Below are 17,761 nucleotides of genomic sequence, written 5' to 3'. Positions count from 1 at the left end.
CTCCCACAGTCCAAAGATGTGCATATTAGGTGAATTGGCTATGCTAAATTGCCCATAGTGTTGCCCATTAGTCAGAGGGAAATGGGTCTGGTTGGGTTACTCTTCTGAGGGTTGGTGTGGACTTGTTGGGCTGAAGGGCCTGTTTCCACACTGTAGGGAATCTAATCTCATCATGCCACTCATTTATATATTCTCTTCATATGTTTTGCTACTGCACCCTTTTCAACAATATTTATGAATGTTGTCTTTCATGCACCCAATCTGTTCTCCCTTTTATTCTGTACAATACTTCATCTTTTGGTGCGCAAGTCTCATTGTGAGTAATTTCCAACTTTAATACTTCATCGCATAGCTCATTAGAACATTTCACTTAAGCTTGCCTCCAAGCATTTTTAAAAATTTTCTTTTAAATGTCATCATGCATAGCTGTTTATTTCCTTTCCCTTTTCTTGACCATTATTACGAATATCTCATCTAATCCATTTTTTGTTTTTTCTTTTACATTTTGGGTAATATTTCCCTTGCAGCATCTTGTATATTCTAATATTTTTCCATTTGTCTATTCCTTATATACAGGGCATACTTGACTAATTTTCCACATTGTCAGGTGGATGCAAGTGCTGTAGCTGTACTGGAACAGATTGGTCAGGGGTGCAGCAAGTCCTGGAGCACATGTCTTTATTATAATTGTTGGAATGTAGGCACTTCCCTCAGCATTTGCAGTATCCAATGTCTTCAGCCATGTCTTGATATCACATGGAATAAATTGAATTGGCTGAAGACTGACATCTGTGATGCTGGTTACATTTGGAGAACACTGTGACAGGCCAGTCACTCAGCACCTTTGTATGAAGATTGATGGAAATACTCAGTTGTGCTTGCTGACACCAAAGAGCATGTGCATTATCCATGATACATTTTATAATAAAGTCATAAATATTTGTAAATTCCAATTGCTGATATTTTAATGAAATGACATATTGGGTCACAGAAATAAACTGTAAATCAAAGGTGAATTTTTATTTTAAATTTCAAAAATCAGCTTAATACATGCATAATTGTAAATAATTGGTACTGCTTTATTTTTAAAATGTGCATATTTCAATAAACTAGTATATTGTCACATTATTATTTCACATAAATAAAGCATAAATCAAAGTTAAAAAAATTTAATTTTCACAAATCATCTTAATATTGTGTGCATGTGTGTGGCCCAGTGTTATCAGGGTTGATGATGGCAAACAGATCCCATTTTTTGTTTTATATACTGGGCTTCATTAGCATTGAAGGTGAGGATGCTTGTGGACCCTCTTCCTCCGGTCACTGTTCATTTGCCCATCCCCATTTATAGCTGGATAGCATGGTGGCTCAATGGTTAACACTGTTGCTTCACAGCACCAGGGACCTGGGTTCAGTCCCACTCCAGGGTGACTGCCTGTCTGGGAGTTTACATATTTTCCCTATGTCTATGTGGGTTTCCTCCCAAATTCCAAACATGTGCAGGTTAGGTTGATCGTTCATGCTAAATTGTCCATTGTGCCCAGGCTAGGTGGATTAGCTATGGGAAATGCAGTGTGACAGGGTAGGGTAGGGGATGCTCTTCAGGGGGTCAGTGTAGAATTGAATGGCCTGCTTCTATTCTTTGATTCTATATGACAGGACTGTACAGCTTAGATCTGATTCATTGGTTGTGGAGTCGTTTAACCTTGTCTATAACTTGTTATTTATGCTGTTGGCACATAAATAGTCCTAGTTTTTTGTTGCTTCACCAGGTTCAGCACCTCATATCCGGTGCTGCTTCTGAACGTCCTGCTCTACTCTTCACTGAACTAGGCCCAATCCTCTGCCTTGACGGTAATGGTGGAGTAGGGGATGTGCCAGCTATGAGGGTTTACATTGTGTTTGACTACACTTCTGCTGATGCTGATGATTCACTGTGCCTTATGGATGCCCAGTCTTGAGTTGCTAGATCTATTCAAACTCTGTGCCATTTAGCACAGAGATAGTACCACACAACACAACGGGAACTATACACATTGTGAGGAAAAGACAAAGATAGTGCTCTGGTCATTCTTACCAATACTGTAATGGACAAATGCATCCATATCAGGAGATTAAGATCAAGTATATTTTTTCCCTCTTGATGGTTTGTTTACTGCATGCAGCAGACCGAGGCTAGTAATAATGTTCTTTAGGACTTTAGTAGTGGTGATGCTGAGTAATTCTTGTTGATAAGCGTAAGTCCCCCGAGTACATTCTATGCCCTTGCCACCCTCACTGCCTCTTCTGACTGGTTTTCATCATGAAGGAGAAATAATTCATCAACTGAACGGGGGTTGAGGGGAGAGGTTGGTTATGTGGTAATCAGCAGGATCTTTCCTTGTCCATGTTTGACCTTTGCCATCATACTTCATAAGATCTAGAATCAGTTGAGGACTTCCAGGACAACTTCCTCCACTCTGTATACTGCTGGTGAGACAGGATATATCCAGAGATCTGGGGCATTGTCTGTAAAATATGGTTTCGTGAGTATGACAATGTCAGTCTGTTACTTGTTTAGTTTGTGGGACAAATATTCCAATTTTGGCACTAGCTCCAGATGTTAATGAGGAGTCTGCAGGGCCAACAGGGCTACGTTTGCTGTTGTCTTTTCAGATGCTTAGGTTGATATCAGGCCGTTTGTCCAGTTTCATTATTTTTAGACTATTTAACCGATACAACTGAATGGCATGCTTGTTATTCAGAGGGCAGTTGAGTGTCAACCACAGTGCTGTAGGTCTGGATGCATATGTTGGCCAGACTGTGTCGGGATGATTGTCCTCCCTAAAAGGACATCAGTGGATCTGACGAGTTTTTAATGACAATTAGTAATGGTTTCACAAACTTGATTGCGTTTTCAAAGAAGCAACAAAGAGGACTGATGAGGGCAAAACAGTGAATGTGATCTATGTGGACTTCAATAAGGTGTTCGACAAGGTTCCTCATGGTAGATGGGTTAGCAAGGCTACTTCACACTGAATAGAGAGGAATACCTATTTGGACACATAACTGGCTCAAAGGTAGCAAACAGAGGGTGGTGGTGGAGGATTACTCTTCAGCCTGGAGGCCTGTGCCCGACAATGTGCCACAAGGATTGGTGCTGGGACCACGACTTTTCAGCATTTATATAAATGATTTAATTATTTAAAGAAAATAACATCAGTATTTTAACTCTAAAAGTGATCATTAAACAACTATTCACAACTCTGAGCCACTTCTTTCTTTTAACTGCTTACTATCTGCCTCCAACTCTATAACAATATGCTGTTCCAATAAAACACATTTAAAAACACTTATTTCAAAACCACACAGTGTCTGTCCTCTTCTGTGTCTTCACTCTTCTGGCTGCTGCTTTCCCTGCATTGTCTTCTTTCTTTTTACTGTGAGTATGTTTCACATGAAAAAATACTTTAAATATGAAGTGTTTTCTAATTGACAGCAAGATGTTAGATGGGTAATTAGCTCTCCATGAGGTTCTCTCCCTGCAGCAGTTGCTGTCTGATTAATTTTCAAAAAGTCTGCATTTTTTATACCCCCAACCTCGGATCATCTCAGTGGTTACATGTTGGCAAAACAATAAATTCAAACTCGGTTAGGTTTCAGTATCCAGGGGCATAATTTAAACTGATTGGTTAAATTCGAATTGTTGTCAAAACAGCAACCAAAAACTCAAGTATCCATTTTACAGACAAATATTACATATTTTCAATCTTCTAGTATTCTCTGGGATTGCTATCTAGTCATATACATAGATGCTTGTAAGCTCTGAGTTCAAGGAGAAAGTGAGGACTGCAGATGCTGGAGTATCAGAGCTGAAAATGTGTTGCTGGAAAAGCGCAGCAGGTCAGGCAGCATCCAAGGAACAGGAGAATCGACGTTTCGGGCAAGGGCTGATGCCCAAAACGTCAATTCTCCTGTTCCTTGGATGCTGCCTGACCTGCTGCGCTTTTCCAGCAACACATTTTCAGCTCGGAGTTCAAAACAGCATTCTCTCTCTTAAAGGTACAGTATACTCCTTCAACTTCATAACATTATCATCTGAAAAATAAAGGTTCAGGAAAGGGAGAGTGTGACAAAGGGACTCTGTAACTGGTGATGAGAAGGTATATAATGCAGATATTGCTCCTATCCAATAGTATTATGTACTCGATAAGGAAAAAAACTGAAGGAAGGACTGCCATAATGTATACCAAAGCACGAAAACTCAGAAGGCTAGTGGGTAGAGGCGAGCAAAAGAGAAATATGTAGTGATAGGGAGTTTTAAATAATTAGACAGGTCCTCTGCAGCCAAGAATGAGAATCATGATGAGTCTGTCACCTGAGCAAGGAATATTTCATGATGGCTAAAGGAGGCACCTTCCACTGCCACCGCAGGAATTGCAAAGTCAGGTCCACATTGCCACCATTCTCCCCCCTCCACTCCGCCCGCCCCCCCACCAACCCACCCTCCCCTCCCAGCACCTTCCCCGGCCACCACAGGAATTGCAAAGCAAACAGACCCCACCACCAGAGATATATTTCCCTCCCCTCCCCTCCCCTACCCTACCCTATCTACTTTCTGTAAAGACCATTCCCTCTGCGTCTCTCTCTTGTCAGGTCCATGACCCCACCAACCCACCCTCCCCTCCTGGCACCTTCTCCTGCCTGCCACCACAGGAATTGCAAAGCCTGCGCCCTCACCTCCCACCAAGGCCCCAAAGGAGCCTTCCACATCCATCAGAGTTTTACCTGCACTTCCTCACGTCATTTACTGTATCCGTTGCTCCCGATGTGCTCTTCTCTACATTGGGGAGACAGGACACCTACGTGCAGAGCGCTTCAGAGAACATCTCCGGGACACCTGCACCAACCAACCCCACCACCCCATTCAACTTTCCCTCCCACTCCATCAAGTACATGCAGATCCTGGGCCTCCTCCATTGCCACATCTGATGTCTGGAGGAATAATGCCTTATCTTCCGCCTTGGGACCCTGCAGCCCTTTGGCATCAATGTGGATTTCACGAGCTTTCTTAATTCCCCTCCCCCTAACTTATCCCAGTTCCAAATTTCCAACTCAGCACCGCCCTCACAACCTGTCCTATCTGCACATCTTCCTTCCTACCTATCTTCTCCACCCTCCTCTCCGGCCTAGCACCTTTACCCCCACCTCCATCTACCTATTGCACTCTCAGCTACCTTCCTCCTAGCCCCACCCCTTTCTCATTTATCTCTCCACCCCCTCAGCTCACAAGGCCTCTTGCCCGAAACATCAACTCTCCTGCTCCTCGGATGCTGCCTGACCTGCTGTGCTTTTCCAGTACCCCACAATCAACTCTGATCTCCAGCATTAGATTAGATTAGATTACTTACAGTGTGGAAACAGGCCCTTCGGCCCAACAAGTCCACACCGCCCCGCCGAAGCGTAACCCACCCATACCCCTACCCCTACCCCTACATCTACATCTACCCCTTACCTAACACTACGGGCAATTTAGCAATGGCCAATTCACCTGACCTGCACATCTTTTGGACTGTGGGAGGAAACCGGAGCACCCGGAGGAAACCCACGCAGACACGGGGAGAACGTGCAAACTCCACACAGTCAGTCGCCTGAGGCGGGAATTGAACCCGGGTATCTGGCGCTGTGAGGCAGCAGTGCTAACCACTGTGCCACCATGCCGCCCATCTGCAGTCCTCAATTCCTCAATCCTTCTAATCCAATTCTCTTGTCCATTTTGAAACAAAGTGGATTGGTAGAAACTGGAAAAATGTTTTGCTGAAACAACATCAGGTGTCAAGCTGTAATTGAGAAAAAGAGAAGGACCACAAGGCTAAATCTCTAAACTTTTGCCCAAATCAAACGGAAATTGTAAAGGAGCAATCACAGCAAGAGAATTACTAAAGAGCCTTTGCATAGCATGCTGACACCAGTTTTGGGACAGGAAGGAGCTGTACTGAGACACTTATCCTAGTGGAAAGAATAAATAGAAATATGGCAAAGATTTTAATCTATTAAAATGAGGGGAGAATCACAAGTGAAATAAGCCGTCTAAATGTAAAAACAGAAAAGGTGAGTTTAGGAAAGAATTAAAGAGAATATTGATGTCACAGAATAATTATTCTTTCTGGAAAACATGATGTGGAGGTGCCAGTGTTGGACTGAGGTAGACAAAGTTGAAAATCACACGACACCTGATGAAACCTGCTGGACCAAAAGCTGGTGTCGTGTGATTTTCAAATTTCCAGAAAACAACACATCTTAGAGTCATAGATGTACAACTTGGAAACAGACCCTTCAGTCCAACACGTCCATGCTGACCAGATATTCTAACCTAATCTAGTCCCATATCCCATTTCTATTCATATACCCATCCAGATGCCTTTTAAATGCTGTAATTGTACCAACCTCCACCACTTCCTCTGGCAGCTCATTCCATACACGCACCACCCTCTGAGTGAAAAAGCTGCTGCTTCAGCCCCCTTTAAATCTTTTCCCTCTCATCCTCAACCTCTGCCCTCTAGGGTTGGACTCCCCCACCTCTGGAGAAGGGACCTTGTCTGTTCATCCTCTCCAAGCCCCTATCAGCCTTGGATGCTCCAGGGAAAATAGCCCAAGGCAATTCAGCCTCACCCTATAGCACAAACCCTCACCCTATAGCACAAACCCTCACCCTATAGCACAAACCCTCACCCTGTAGCACAAACCCTCACTCTATAGCTCAAACACTTCCTTTTATCTTAACAGCCAAGAACAGCAGCTCTGAACTCACTGCACTGCATTATCTAAAATAAATACTTTTGAGGCAATACTTTGTCAAAGTGGACTTTGTGCTATTTTTAGTTATTATTGATTAGCGTTTAAATGAATATATGTAATTTTTAGTGAAAAATACTGGGTTGAATCTTTCTATTGTGGAAATGTGTTATTTTTAATGAGTTGCATTGAGTTTTCTCATGCTATTGTCCCAAATACACCTCATTAAGAACCTACCATGGCCCTACAGCAAGTGTTGTCTGATGCTAGCCCAAATTTCCCACTTGTCACTGCCAGAGTATCTAGTGCTACCTTTAATATGCTGTGTAGCCAGTCAAGCATTGTTAGTCCAGAGCTGCCCTGCACAGTTCATGGTGTTGCCCTGGACGTGGTAGATATGCGGAAATAATATTCCCACTTTGTGGACAGGTACCAGGAGGTCCTGTTGGATGGAGTGATGCAAAGGAGCGACATCCTCTTCCCATAGGACAAGTGAGGAGTCCACAACAGCAAGTCCTGCCAGCTTGGTCTTACATTGCCACTTAGGTCACTGTAGTCTCAGCCATATGGAGGAAAGCCAGCAGTATAAATGATCAGGAGGAAGGTCTAGGTGGTCTGATTAGCAAGTTTATAGGTGACACTAAGATTGGTGGAACAGCAGATAGTGAAGGGACTGTCAGAATGCAGCAGAATATAGATAGACTGGAGACTTGGGTGGAGAAATGGTAGATGGAGTTCAATCTGGGCAAATGCGAGGTGATGCATTTTGGAAGATCCAATTCAAGAGCAAACTATACGGTAAATTGAAAAGCCCTGGGGAAAATTGGTGTACAGAGAGGTCTGGGTGTTCAGGTCCATTGTACCCTGAACATGGTAATGCAGGTTGATAGGGTGGTCAAGAAGGCATACAGCATGCTTTCCTTCTTTGGACAGGATATTGAATACAAGAGTTAGTAGGTCACGTTACAGTTGTACAAGACTCTGTTTTGGCCACATTTGGAATACTGCGTATGGTTCTGGCTGCCACATTACCAAGAGGATGTGGATGCTTTGGAGAGGGTGCAGAGGAAGTTCGCCAGAATGTTGCCTGGTGTGGAGGGCACCAGCTATGAAGAGAGGTTGAGTAGATCAGGATTATCTTCATTAGAAGGACGGAGTTCGAGGGGGGGGGATCTGACTGTCTACAAAATCATGAGAGGTATAGACAGGGTGGATAGCAAGAAGCTTTTTCCCAAGAGAGGGGGTCTCAATTGCTAGAGGTTACAAATTCAAGGTGAGAGGGAAGAAGTTTAAGGAAGATACGCGTAGAAAATTCTTTACGCAGAGGGTGATGGATACCTGGAACATTTTGCCAGTGGTGGTGGTAGAGGTGGGGCATGATAGTACCATTTAAGATGTTTCTAGACAGATACGTGAATGGGATACAGATCCTTAGAAAATAGACCGACAGGTTTAGATAAAGGATCTGGATCAGCACAGGCTTGGAGGGCCAAACAGCCTGATCCTGTGCTGTTATTTTCTTTGTTCTTTTTGTTATGGATCAATGATATTCTCCTATCTGCCAAGGTAGAATGCCACTGTCTTCTCTGCTCTCTACTCATTTACCTGCACGATCGGTAACAGTTGTACCACTCATTTGCATTTCACTCAATCCTCCCTTCCTTTCACTCCAGAGAAAAATGACTCACAACAGTTCAAAAACAGCCAAGACTCGTAGTGAAGTTCCTATTATGAGCTCAAAATCCACTATGAGGATCCTGACCCTGTGGACTGAGTGGTTGAATAACCATGCTGATGTCCAGGGACTGATATTGGAAACTGCCTTTGATTTACTGGGACGGGAACCCTTGATTGAAGGATGTCTTCTTGACTTCACTGAAGATTACTCCTGTAGGACTTAGAGACGTGGCTATTTGCTTAAAGTGCACACGGTGCAGATGCAACATTGACATGGTGCCCATACAGGAACATTTCCATCCCCACGACTGATTACTGCTGACAACCATGACCAGCTTCCTGGCTTAGCGTCGGCACGAAAAGGAAGTCAACAAAGAACTGCTGCAAACCTGTTAACAGATGGGGCGAAATGCTAAAGGGCAAGAGAAGGCAGGGATGCTGTGAGCATTAAGTGAGTGAGCTCTAAAAAAAAGTAAGCAAGCAACCGTAAAATACAGCCTGGTCCAATCCATGAGCTGCACGGCTGTTCCTGCATGCAAAATGTCCTTGTGGCAGCACTACAAATCACAAGCAGTCGTGTACTGAGAGTGATTTGGAGATATGCCATGATAGTGCAGAGAAGTTGGCAAATATCAGATGCCAGCGTCCATGGATGTGGGTTGTATGTGGCCATTGTGTAAAGACTGTGTATATTTTTGATTATGAACTGAGATGGAAAAGGACTGTTTTAAAATTCAAGGATTGTTGAAGGATTACAGTACATCTTGAGGATTCTGGGTAATCCAAGATGGAAGATGGGAAAAATTTCTGGCTGTGAGAGCTGCTCCTTTTTTTGAGGTATTTTAGGTGCTGGAGGTGATTTCCTCGAATTCCAGGAGCAGCAATTACTGTTTTATATGCTGTTGCATTGTTTTGGAATTGGAAAAAAAAAGTCAAAACAACAGCAGTTTTAAAAGGGAGAAAACCAGACAAAGGAAGCACATGGTGCGGACAGTGCAGGGAGAGAGGGAGAGCGAACACCTGCACAGTTACTGCCTTTGCTGTTTTTGAATTCATGTATCGCTGGACATCGGAGTGCATCTGGGAAAATTAACAAACAGTGAATTTCACAACTAATCTTGGAAGAACCAGTTTGGGCAAAGTTCACAACACAGAATCAGATAAATTAAATGTTGTTTTAAGTCTGTCCAAGAAAAAAGCTGTATTAGTGAGTACAGTAGGTTCTTTCTTGATTATATGTCTTTGGAGATAAGTCTCTTGATTAAACTTAAAATATAAGCCATAGCTCTTAATTTAACCTGGGGCAGTATTTGTAGAGGAATAAGACTGTGTTATTTCCTGGGTCTGTAGATTGTGAAGGAACAAAAATGGCCTTTGCAGTGGTGTGTACTTCTTGTCAGATGTGGGAGTTTAAAGAGAGTTTAAGGGTTACTGCGGATTATATCTGCCGTAAATGCTGTTGGATGTGAATCTTTTCAGATCGAGTGGATCGGTTGGAGAGACAGATAGAAGCGATGAGGAATTTGCAACAGCAATAGTACGTGATGGATAGCAGTTATAGGAAGGGTGGAAAGTCTCAGATACAGTCACATAGATGGGTTAACTCCAGGAAGGGTAAGAGAGGTATGCAGCTAGTGCAGGAGTCTTTTGTGGATATACCCATTTCAAACAGGTATGGTGTTTTGGAAAACGTAGGGGGTGATGGATTCTCAGGGGAACGTAGCACAAACAGCCAAGTTTCTGGTATTGAGACTGGCTTTAATGCAATTAGGGGTACGTCAGCTTCCAAGAGATCAATTGTGTTAGGGGATTCTGTAGTCAGAGGTACAGACAGACGTTTCTGTGGCCAGCAGAGAAAAAGCAGAATGGTGTGTTGTTTCCCTGGTGCCAGGATCAAGGCTGTCTCAGAGAGGGTGCAGAATGTTCTCACGGGGGAGAGGAGCCAGCAAGAGGTCACTGTCCACATTGGAACGAACGATATAGGAAGGGAAAAGGTTGAGATTCTGAAGGGAGATTACAGAGAGTTAGGCAGAAATTTAAAAAGGAGGTCCTCAAAGGTAGTAATATCTGGATTACTCCCAGTGCTATGAGCTAGTGAGGGCAGGAATAGGAGGATAGAGCAGATGAATGCATGGCTGAGGAGCTGATGTGAGGGAGAAGTATTCACATTTTTGGATCATTGGAATCTCTTTTGGGGTGGAAGTGACCTGTACAAGAAGGATGGATTGCATTGAATTGGAAGGGGACTAATATACTGGCAGGGTGATTTGCTAGAACTGCTTGGGAGGATTTAAACTAGTAAGGTGGGAGTGGGACCCAGGGAGATAGTGAGGAAAGAGATCGATCTGAGACTGGTACAGTTGAGAACAGAAGTGAATCAAACAGTCAGGGCAGGCAGGGACAAGGTAGGACTAATACATTAAACTGCATTATTTCAATGCAAGGGGATAAACAGGGAAGGCAGATGAACTCAGGGCATGGTTAGGAACATGGGACTGGGATATCATAGCAATTACAGGAACATGGCTCAGGGATGGGCAGGACTGGCAGCTTAATGTTCCAGGATACAAATGCTACAGGAAGGATAGAAAGGGAGCCAAGAGGGGGAGTGGCATTTCTGATAAGGGATAGCATTACAGCTGTGCCGAGGGAGGATATTCCCGGAAATACATCCAGAGACGTTATTTGGGTGGAACTGAGAAATAAGAAAGGGATGATCACCTTATTGGGATTGTATTATAAACCCCCTAATAGTCAGAGGGAAATTGAGAAACAAACTTGTAAGGAGATCTCAGCTATCTCTAATAATAATAGGGTAGTTATGGTAGGGGATTTTAACTTTCCAAACATCGACTGGGACTGCCATAGTGTTAAAGGTTTAGATGGAGAGGAATTTCTTAAGTGTGTACAAGACAATTTTCTGATTCAATATGTGGATGTACCTACTAGAGAAGGTGCAAAACTTGACCTACTCTTGGGAAATAAGGCAGGGCAGGTGACTGAGGTGTCAGTGGGGGAGCACTTTGGGGCCAGCGACCATAATTCTATTTGTTTTAAAATCATGATGGAAAAGGAGAGACCAGATCTAAAAGTTGAAGTTCTAAATTGGAGAAAGGCCAATTTTGACGGTATTAGGCAAGAACCTTCGAAAGCTGATTGGAGGCAGGTAAAGGGATGGCTGAAAAATGGGAAGCCTTCAGAAATGAGATAACAAGAATCCAGAGAAAGTATATTCCTGTCAGGGTGAAAGGGAAGGCTGGTAGGTATAGGGAATGCTGGATGACTAAAGAAATTGAGGGTTTGGTTAAGAAAAAGAAGGAAGCATATGTAAGGTATAGACAGGATAGATCAATTGAATCCTTAGAAGGGTATAATGGAAGTAGGAGTATGCTTAAGAGGGAAATCAGGAGGGCAAAAAGGGGACATGAGATAGCGTTGGCAAATAGAATTAAGGAGAATCCAAAGGGGTTTTACAAATACATTAAGGACAAAAGGGTAACTAGGGAGAGAATAGGGCCTCTCAAAGATCAGCAAGGCGACCTTTGTATGGAGCCACAGGAAATGGGGGAGATACTAAATGAATATTTTGCATCAGTATGTACTGTAAAAGGATATGGAAGATATACACTGTAGGGAAATAGATGGTGACAATAAACTGGAGCACCTGGAGGAAACCCATGCAGACACAGGGAGAATGTGCAAACTCCACACAGACAGTTGCCCGAGACGGGAATTGAACCCAGGCCTCTGGCGTTGTGAGGCAGTAGTGCTAACCACTGAGCCACCATGCTGCCCTCAATGGATGTTATAAGCTGTGACTTTTAAATAATGAGTCAATGATCTTTATAAGGAGAAAGTGAGGACTGCAGATGCTGGAGACCAGAGTTGAAATGTGTGGTGCTGGAAAAACACAGCCTGTGAAGGGCTTATGCCTAAAACGTTGATTCTCCTGCTCCTTGGATGCTGCCTGGCCTGCTGTGTTTTTCCAGCACCACATTTTTCAACAATGATCTTTATAAGTGTGAATCAGTCATCCTGTGTCTCCTACAAACAAGAGAAAGCATCTAGAGAAGGAAGATAGAATCGCCTCAGCAAAACCCATTAACAAGCACCACTGACTGCCTTCCTAGTCTTTCCAAAAGAAATTTAAGGGTGTTAGATTTTTACTTATAGGACTTTAATGCTAACAGTTCATAATTGTTTATTTGTAACTAGAGTCAATTTATTTGTAATAAGTAGTAATTCTTGTTAAGTACAGAAACCTGCTGCATGCTTTATATCACCCTGGAATGAAAGTCAAGCAAATAAGAAAAATCTACATACATTTTAAAATCTTTAGCTTCTGTGACAATTTTTGGAATAGCAGGGCTGAATTTCCGGTAACAACAGGTCATAGAGATGTACAGCATGGAAACAGATCCTTCAGTCCAACCCATCCATGCTGATCAGATATCCCAACCCAATCTAGTCTCACCTGCCAGCACCCAGCCCATATCCCTCCAAACCCTTCCTATTCATATACCCATCCAAATGCCTCTTAAATGTTGCAATTGTACCAGCCTCCACCACATCCTCTGGCAGCTCATTCCATATACGTACCACCCTCTGCGTGAACAAGTTGCCCCTTGGGTCTCTTTTATATCTTTCCCCTCTCACCCTAAACCTATGCCCTCTAGTTCTCGACTCCCCGACCCCAGGGAAAAGACTTTGCCTATTTATCCTATCCATGCCCCTCATAATTTTGTAAACCTCTATAAGGTCACCCCTTAGCCTCCGACGCTCCAGGGAAAACAGCCCCAGCCTGTTCAGCCTCTCCCTGTAGCTCAGATCCTCCAAACCTGGCAACATTCTTGTAAATCTTTTATGAACCCTTTCAAGTTTCACAACAGACTGATTTGGGAAAGTCAACATGGCTTTGTGCGTGGGAAATCATGTCTCACAAACTTGATTGAGTTTTTTGAAGAAGCAACAAAGAAGGTTGATGAGGGCAGTGCAGTAGATGTGATCTATATGGACTCCAGTAAGGCGTTTGACAAGGTTCCCCATGGGAGACTGATTAGCAAGGTTAGATCTCACGGAATACAGGGAGAACTAGCCATTTGGATACAGAACTGGCTCAAAGATAGAAGACAGAGGGTGATGGTGAAGGGTTGTTTTTCAGACTGGAAGCCTATGACCAGTGGAGTGCCACAAGAATCGGTGCTAAGCCCTGTACTTTTTGTCATTTACATAAATGATTTGGATGCGAGCATAAGAGATAGTTAGTAAGTTTGCAGATGGCACCAAAATTGGAGGTGTAGTGGACAGCGAAGAGGGTTACCTCAGATTACAACAGGATCTGGACCAGATGGGCCAATGGGCTGAGAAGTGGCAGTCCTGAAATATTAATGTCAGATGTTCAACATGGAGTTGGTGGAACAAGCAACTCACTTCAACTTTCGTCAGAAATTCATGGCATTTAGTTTTCAGTGGACATTGGAGTACTAATGAGGAAATATGAAGAACAACGCAGCTGATAATGAGTGACAATCCTTGTTAATTGGCATCTCACTGTTCACTAGTACTGTGTCCCTCGGTGCGGTGCAGTATTTATTATTTTTAGTACCGTGTCCCTCGGTGCGGTGCAGGATTTATTATTTTTAGTACCTTGTTCCTCGGTGCAGTATTTATTATTTTTAGTACCTTGTCCCTCGGCGCGGTGCAGTATTTATTATTTTTAGTACCTTGTCCCTTGGTGCAGTATTTATTATTTTTAGTACCTTGTCCCTCGGCGCGGTGCAGTATTTATTATTTTTAGTACCTTATCCCTCGGCGCGGTGCAATATTTATTATTTTTAGTACCTTGTCCCTCGGTGCAATATTTATTATTTTTAGTACCCTGTCCCTCGGCGCAGTGCAGTATTTATTATTTTTAGTACCTTGTTCCTCGGTGCAGTATTTATTATTTTTAGTACCTTGTCCCTTGGCGCGGTGCTGTATTTATTATTTTTAGCACCTTGTCCCTCGGCGCGGTGCTGTATTTATTATTTTTAGTACCCTGTCCCTCGGCGCGGTGCAATATTTATTATTTTTAGTACCTTGTCCCTCGGTGCAGTATTTATTATTTTCAGTACCTTGTCCCTCGGCGCGGTGCAGTATTTATTATTTTTAGTACCTTGTCCCGCGGTGCAGTATTTATTATATTTAGTACCTTGTCCCTCGGTGCAGTATTTATTATTTTTAGTACCTTGTCCCTCGGCGCGGTGCAGTATTTATTATTTTTAGTACCTTGTCCCTCGGCGCGGTGCAGTATTTATTATTTTTAGTACCTTGTCCCTCGGCGCGGTGCAGTACTTATTATTTTTAGTACCTTGTCCCTCGGTGCAGTACTTATTATTTTTAGTACCTTGTCCCTCGGCGCGGTGCAGTACTTATTATTTTTAGTAGCTTGTCCCTCGGTGCAGTATTTATTATTTTTAGTACCTTGTGCCTCGGCGCGGTGCAGTATTTATTATTTTTAGTACCTTGTTCCTCGGCGCGGAGCAGTATTTATTATTTTTAGTACCTTGTCCCTCGGTGCAGTACTTATTATTTTTAGTACCTTGTCCCTCGGCGCGGTGCAGTACTTATTATTTTTAGTACCTTGTCCCTCGGTGCAGTATTTATTATTTTTAGTACCTTGTCCCTCGGCGCGGTGCAGTATTTATTATTTTTAGTACCTTGTCCCTCGGCGCGGTGCAGTATTTATTATTTTTAGTACCTTGTCCCTCGGTGCAGTATTTATTATTTTTAGTACCCTGTCCCCCGGCGCGGTGCTATATTTATTATTTTTAGTACCCTGTCCCTCGGTGCAGTATTTATTATTTTTAGTACCCTGTCCCTCGGCACGGTGCAGTATTTATTATTTTTAGTACCCTGTCCCTCGGCGCGGTGCAGTATTTATTATTTTTAGTACCTTGTCCCTCGGCGCGGTGCAGTATTTATTATTTTTAGTACCTTGTCCCTCGGCGCGGTGCAGTATTTATTATTTTTAGTACCTTGTCCCTCGGTGCAGTATTTATTATTTTTAGTACACTGTCCCTCGGCGCGGTGCTATATTTATTATTTTTAGTACCTTGTCCCTCGGCGCGGTGCAATATTTATTATTTTTAGTACCCTGTCCCTCGGCGCGGTGCTATATTTATTATTTTTAGTACCTTGTCCCTCGGTGCAATATTTATTATTTTTAGTACCTTGTCCCTCGGCGCGGTGCAATATTTATTATCTTTAGTACCCTGTCCCTCGGCGCGGTGCAGTATTTATTATTTTTAGTACCTTGTCCCTCGGTGCAGTACTTATTATTTTTAGTACCTTGTCCCTCGGCGCGGTGCAGTATTTATTATTTTTAGTACCTTGTCCCTCGGTGCAGTATTTATTATTTTTAGTACCTTGTCCCTCGGCGCGGTGCAGTATTTATTATTTTTAGTACCTTGTCCCTCGGTGCAGTATTTATTATTTTTAGTACCTTGTCCCTCGGTGCAGTATTTATTATTTTTAGTACCCTGTCCCTCGGCGCGGTGCAGTATTTATTATTTTTAGTACCTTGTCCCTCGGTGCAGTATTTATTATTTTTAGTACCTTGTCCCTCGGCGCGGTGCAGTATTTATTATTTTTAGTACCTTGTCCCTCGGTGCAGTATTTATTATTTTTAGTACCTTGTCCCTCGGTGCAGTATTTATTATTTTTAGTACCTTGTCCCTCGGCGCGGTGCAGTATTTATTATTTTTAGTACCTTGTCCCTCGGTGCAGTATTTATTATTTTTAGTACCTTGTCCCTCGGCGCGGTGCAGTATTTATTATTTTTAGTACCTTGTCCCTCGGTGCAGTATTTATTATTTTTAGTACCTTGTCCCTCGGTGCAGTATTTATTATTTTTAGTACCTTGTCCCTCGGCGCGGTGCAGTATTTATTATTTTTAGTACCTTGTCCCTCGGTGCAGTATTTATTATTTTTAGTACCTTGTCCCTCGGTGTTGCCCTGGCCCCTGGCTCCACCCACTGTGACCTTTGTCCCGGAAGTGCTGGTGCCTGGCCTCGCCGCTGCCTGTTCGGACGGAGAGATGTCTGAAGTCGGGAAGCAGGAGATCGGCTCCATCTTCAAGCGGCTGCGATCCGTCTCCACCAACAAGGTGCGTGTCCGACAGGGATCGCCTGGCTCAGGGTGGCGATGCTGTCCGCAGGTTGAGGTGCGGATGTCGCGGGCGGTGGCGGTGGTGCGCGGGTTTGTGCCGCCTCGGACCGGGTCTGGAGTGACACGTCGCACAGTCAGGCAGGTCCGGGGCCCGAGGCCCGAGGCCTGGGGCCTGGGGCCTGAGCCGGGCTGGTCGCTCACGGATTGTGGCACTCGGTTCGGTGCGATTAATTAAAATGAGAAGGAATAAGTTTACCGTTGGCTATTTTGATTGAGGATTATATCCAACGTGTGGAAAAGTGGGACGGTTTGTTGTCTGTGACAGCTGTTGTGAATTATTTGGGGTGGGGGTGGGAGAAGGTTGTTGAATTGAGGGAAATCTAGCAGGAGTTACCGTCATACACAGAACTGATCAGGGTGGGAGCTGTGGTTTCTTTTCTCCAACAATTTTGGATCTTGGTGTAATCTCTCCAAATACGATTATGTATTTTTTGATTTACAGTTTTCAGTATCCACAGTATTTTGCTTTAATATTAGTTACAGTGCTGTTGTAGTCACCAAGCAGACCGGTCCTTGTGGAAGGGAGGGCTAGTTGGCACAAATAACTTATAACCACTGTCTCTGAACAGGGCTGTTAAAATGCAGAGTTTTAGATGGTATGAGTTTCGGATATGAAAAAAAACAGCGTATTTCCCCTGTAAAAACAAGTTTGAGTACAGATTGCAAGGATTCAAGTGAGGAAAACAGTAAAATACAGGGAAAATCTTTTCTACTGTTATCATTTTGAATAGTTTTAAGAAAAATGGAAAAAAAAGACTTTTTTTAAGCTATACTTTTCTACTAGTCCAGAGCCAGCTTGTCAATGGCAGTTGCGTTAAGCAGACCCACAATGCCCTTGGGGAGAAAACTGGTTTAGTTATATGTTTTTAATATTATTTATTCAACACTAAAATCCAAATAAATAACATCTACTGCTCTGCCATTGTTGACCTTTTTGGTTACTTCCTCAAAAAACTCAAATCAGGCTTGTGAGACATAATTTTTCTCTAACAAAACCATGCTGACTACCTGTAATCAATTCGTGATTTTTCTTGAGAAAATTTGTAGCTCAGTTTGATGATAAATATGGAAATTAGCTTGCTGAGCTGGAAGGTTTGTTCTC

The 17,761-nt window shown here is 43.2% G+C and overlaps 1 protein-coding gene across 3 annotated transcripts in view; it reads left to right on the top strand.

Moving 5' to 3' along the window:
• Positions 1-16,483: 16,483 nt before the first annotated feature.
• Positions 16,484-17,761, top strand: part of LOC140458121 (ADP-ribosylation factor GTPase-activating protein 3-like) — a 76,634-nt gene continuing 75,356 nt past the window's right edge. For all 3 annotated transcript variants that reach the window (XM_072552222.1, XM_072552221.1, XM_072552220.1), the window contains exon 1: positions 16,484-16,597. In XM_072552222.1, the coding sequence (XP_072408323.1) occupies positions 16,529-16,597 (69 nt within the window). In that variant the 5' untranslated portion in view covers positions 16,484-16,528. The remainder of the gene's footprint in view (positions 16,598-17,761) is intronic.

Source organism: Chiloscyllium punctatum, chromosome 32 (genome assembly GCF_047496795.1).
Source record: "Chiloscyllium punctatum isolate Juve2018m chromosome 32, sChiPun1.3, whole genome shotgun sequence".
Taxonomy (NCBI): Eukaryota; Metazoa; Chordata; class Chondrichthyes; order Orectolobiformes; family Hemiscylliidae; genus Chiloscyllium; species Chiloscyllium punctatum.
Note: the sequence above shows the minus strand (reverse complement) of the source record. Positions and strands in the feature narration are given on the sequence as shown.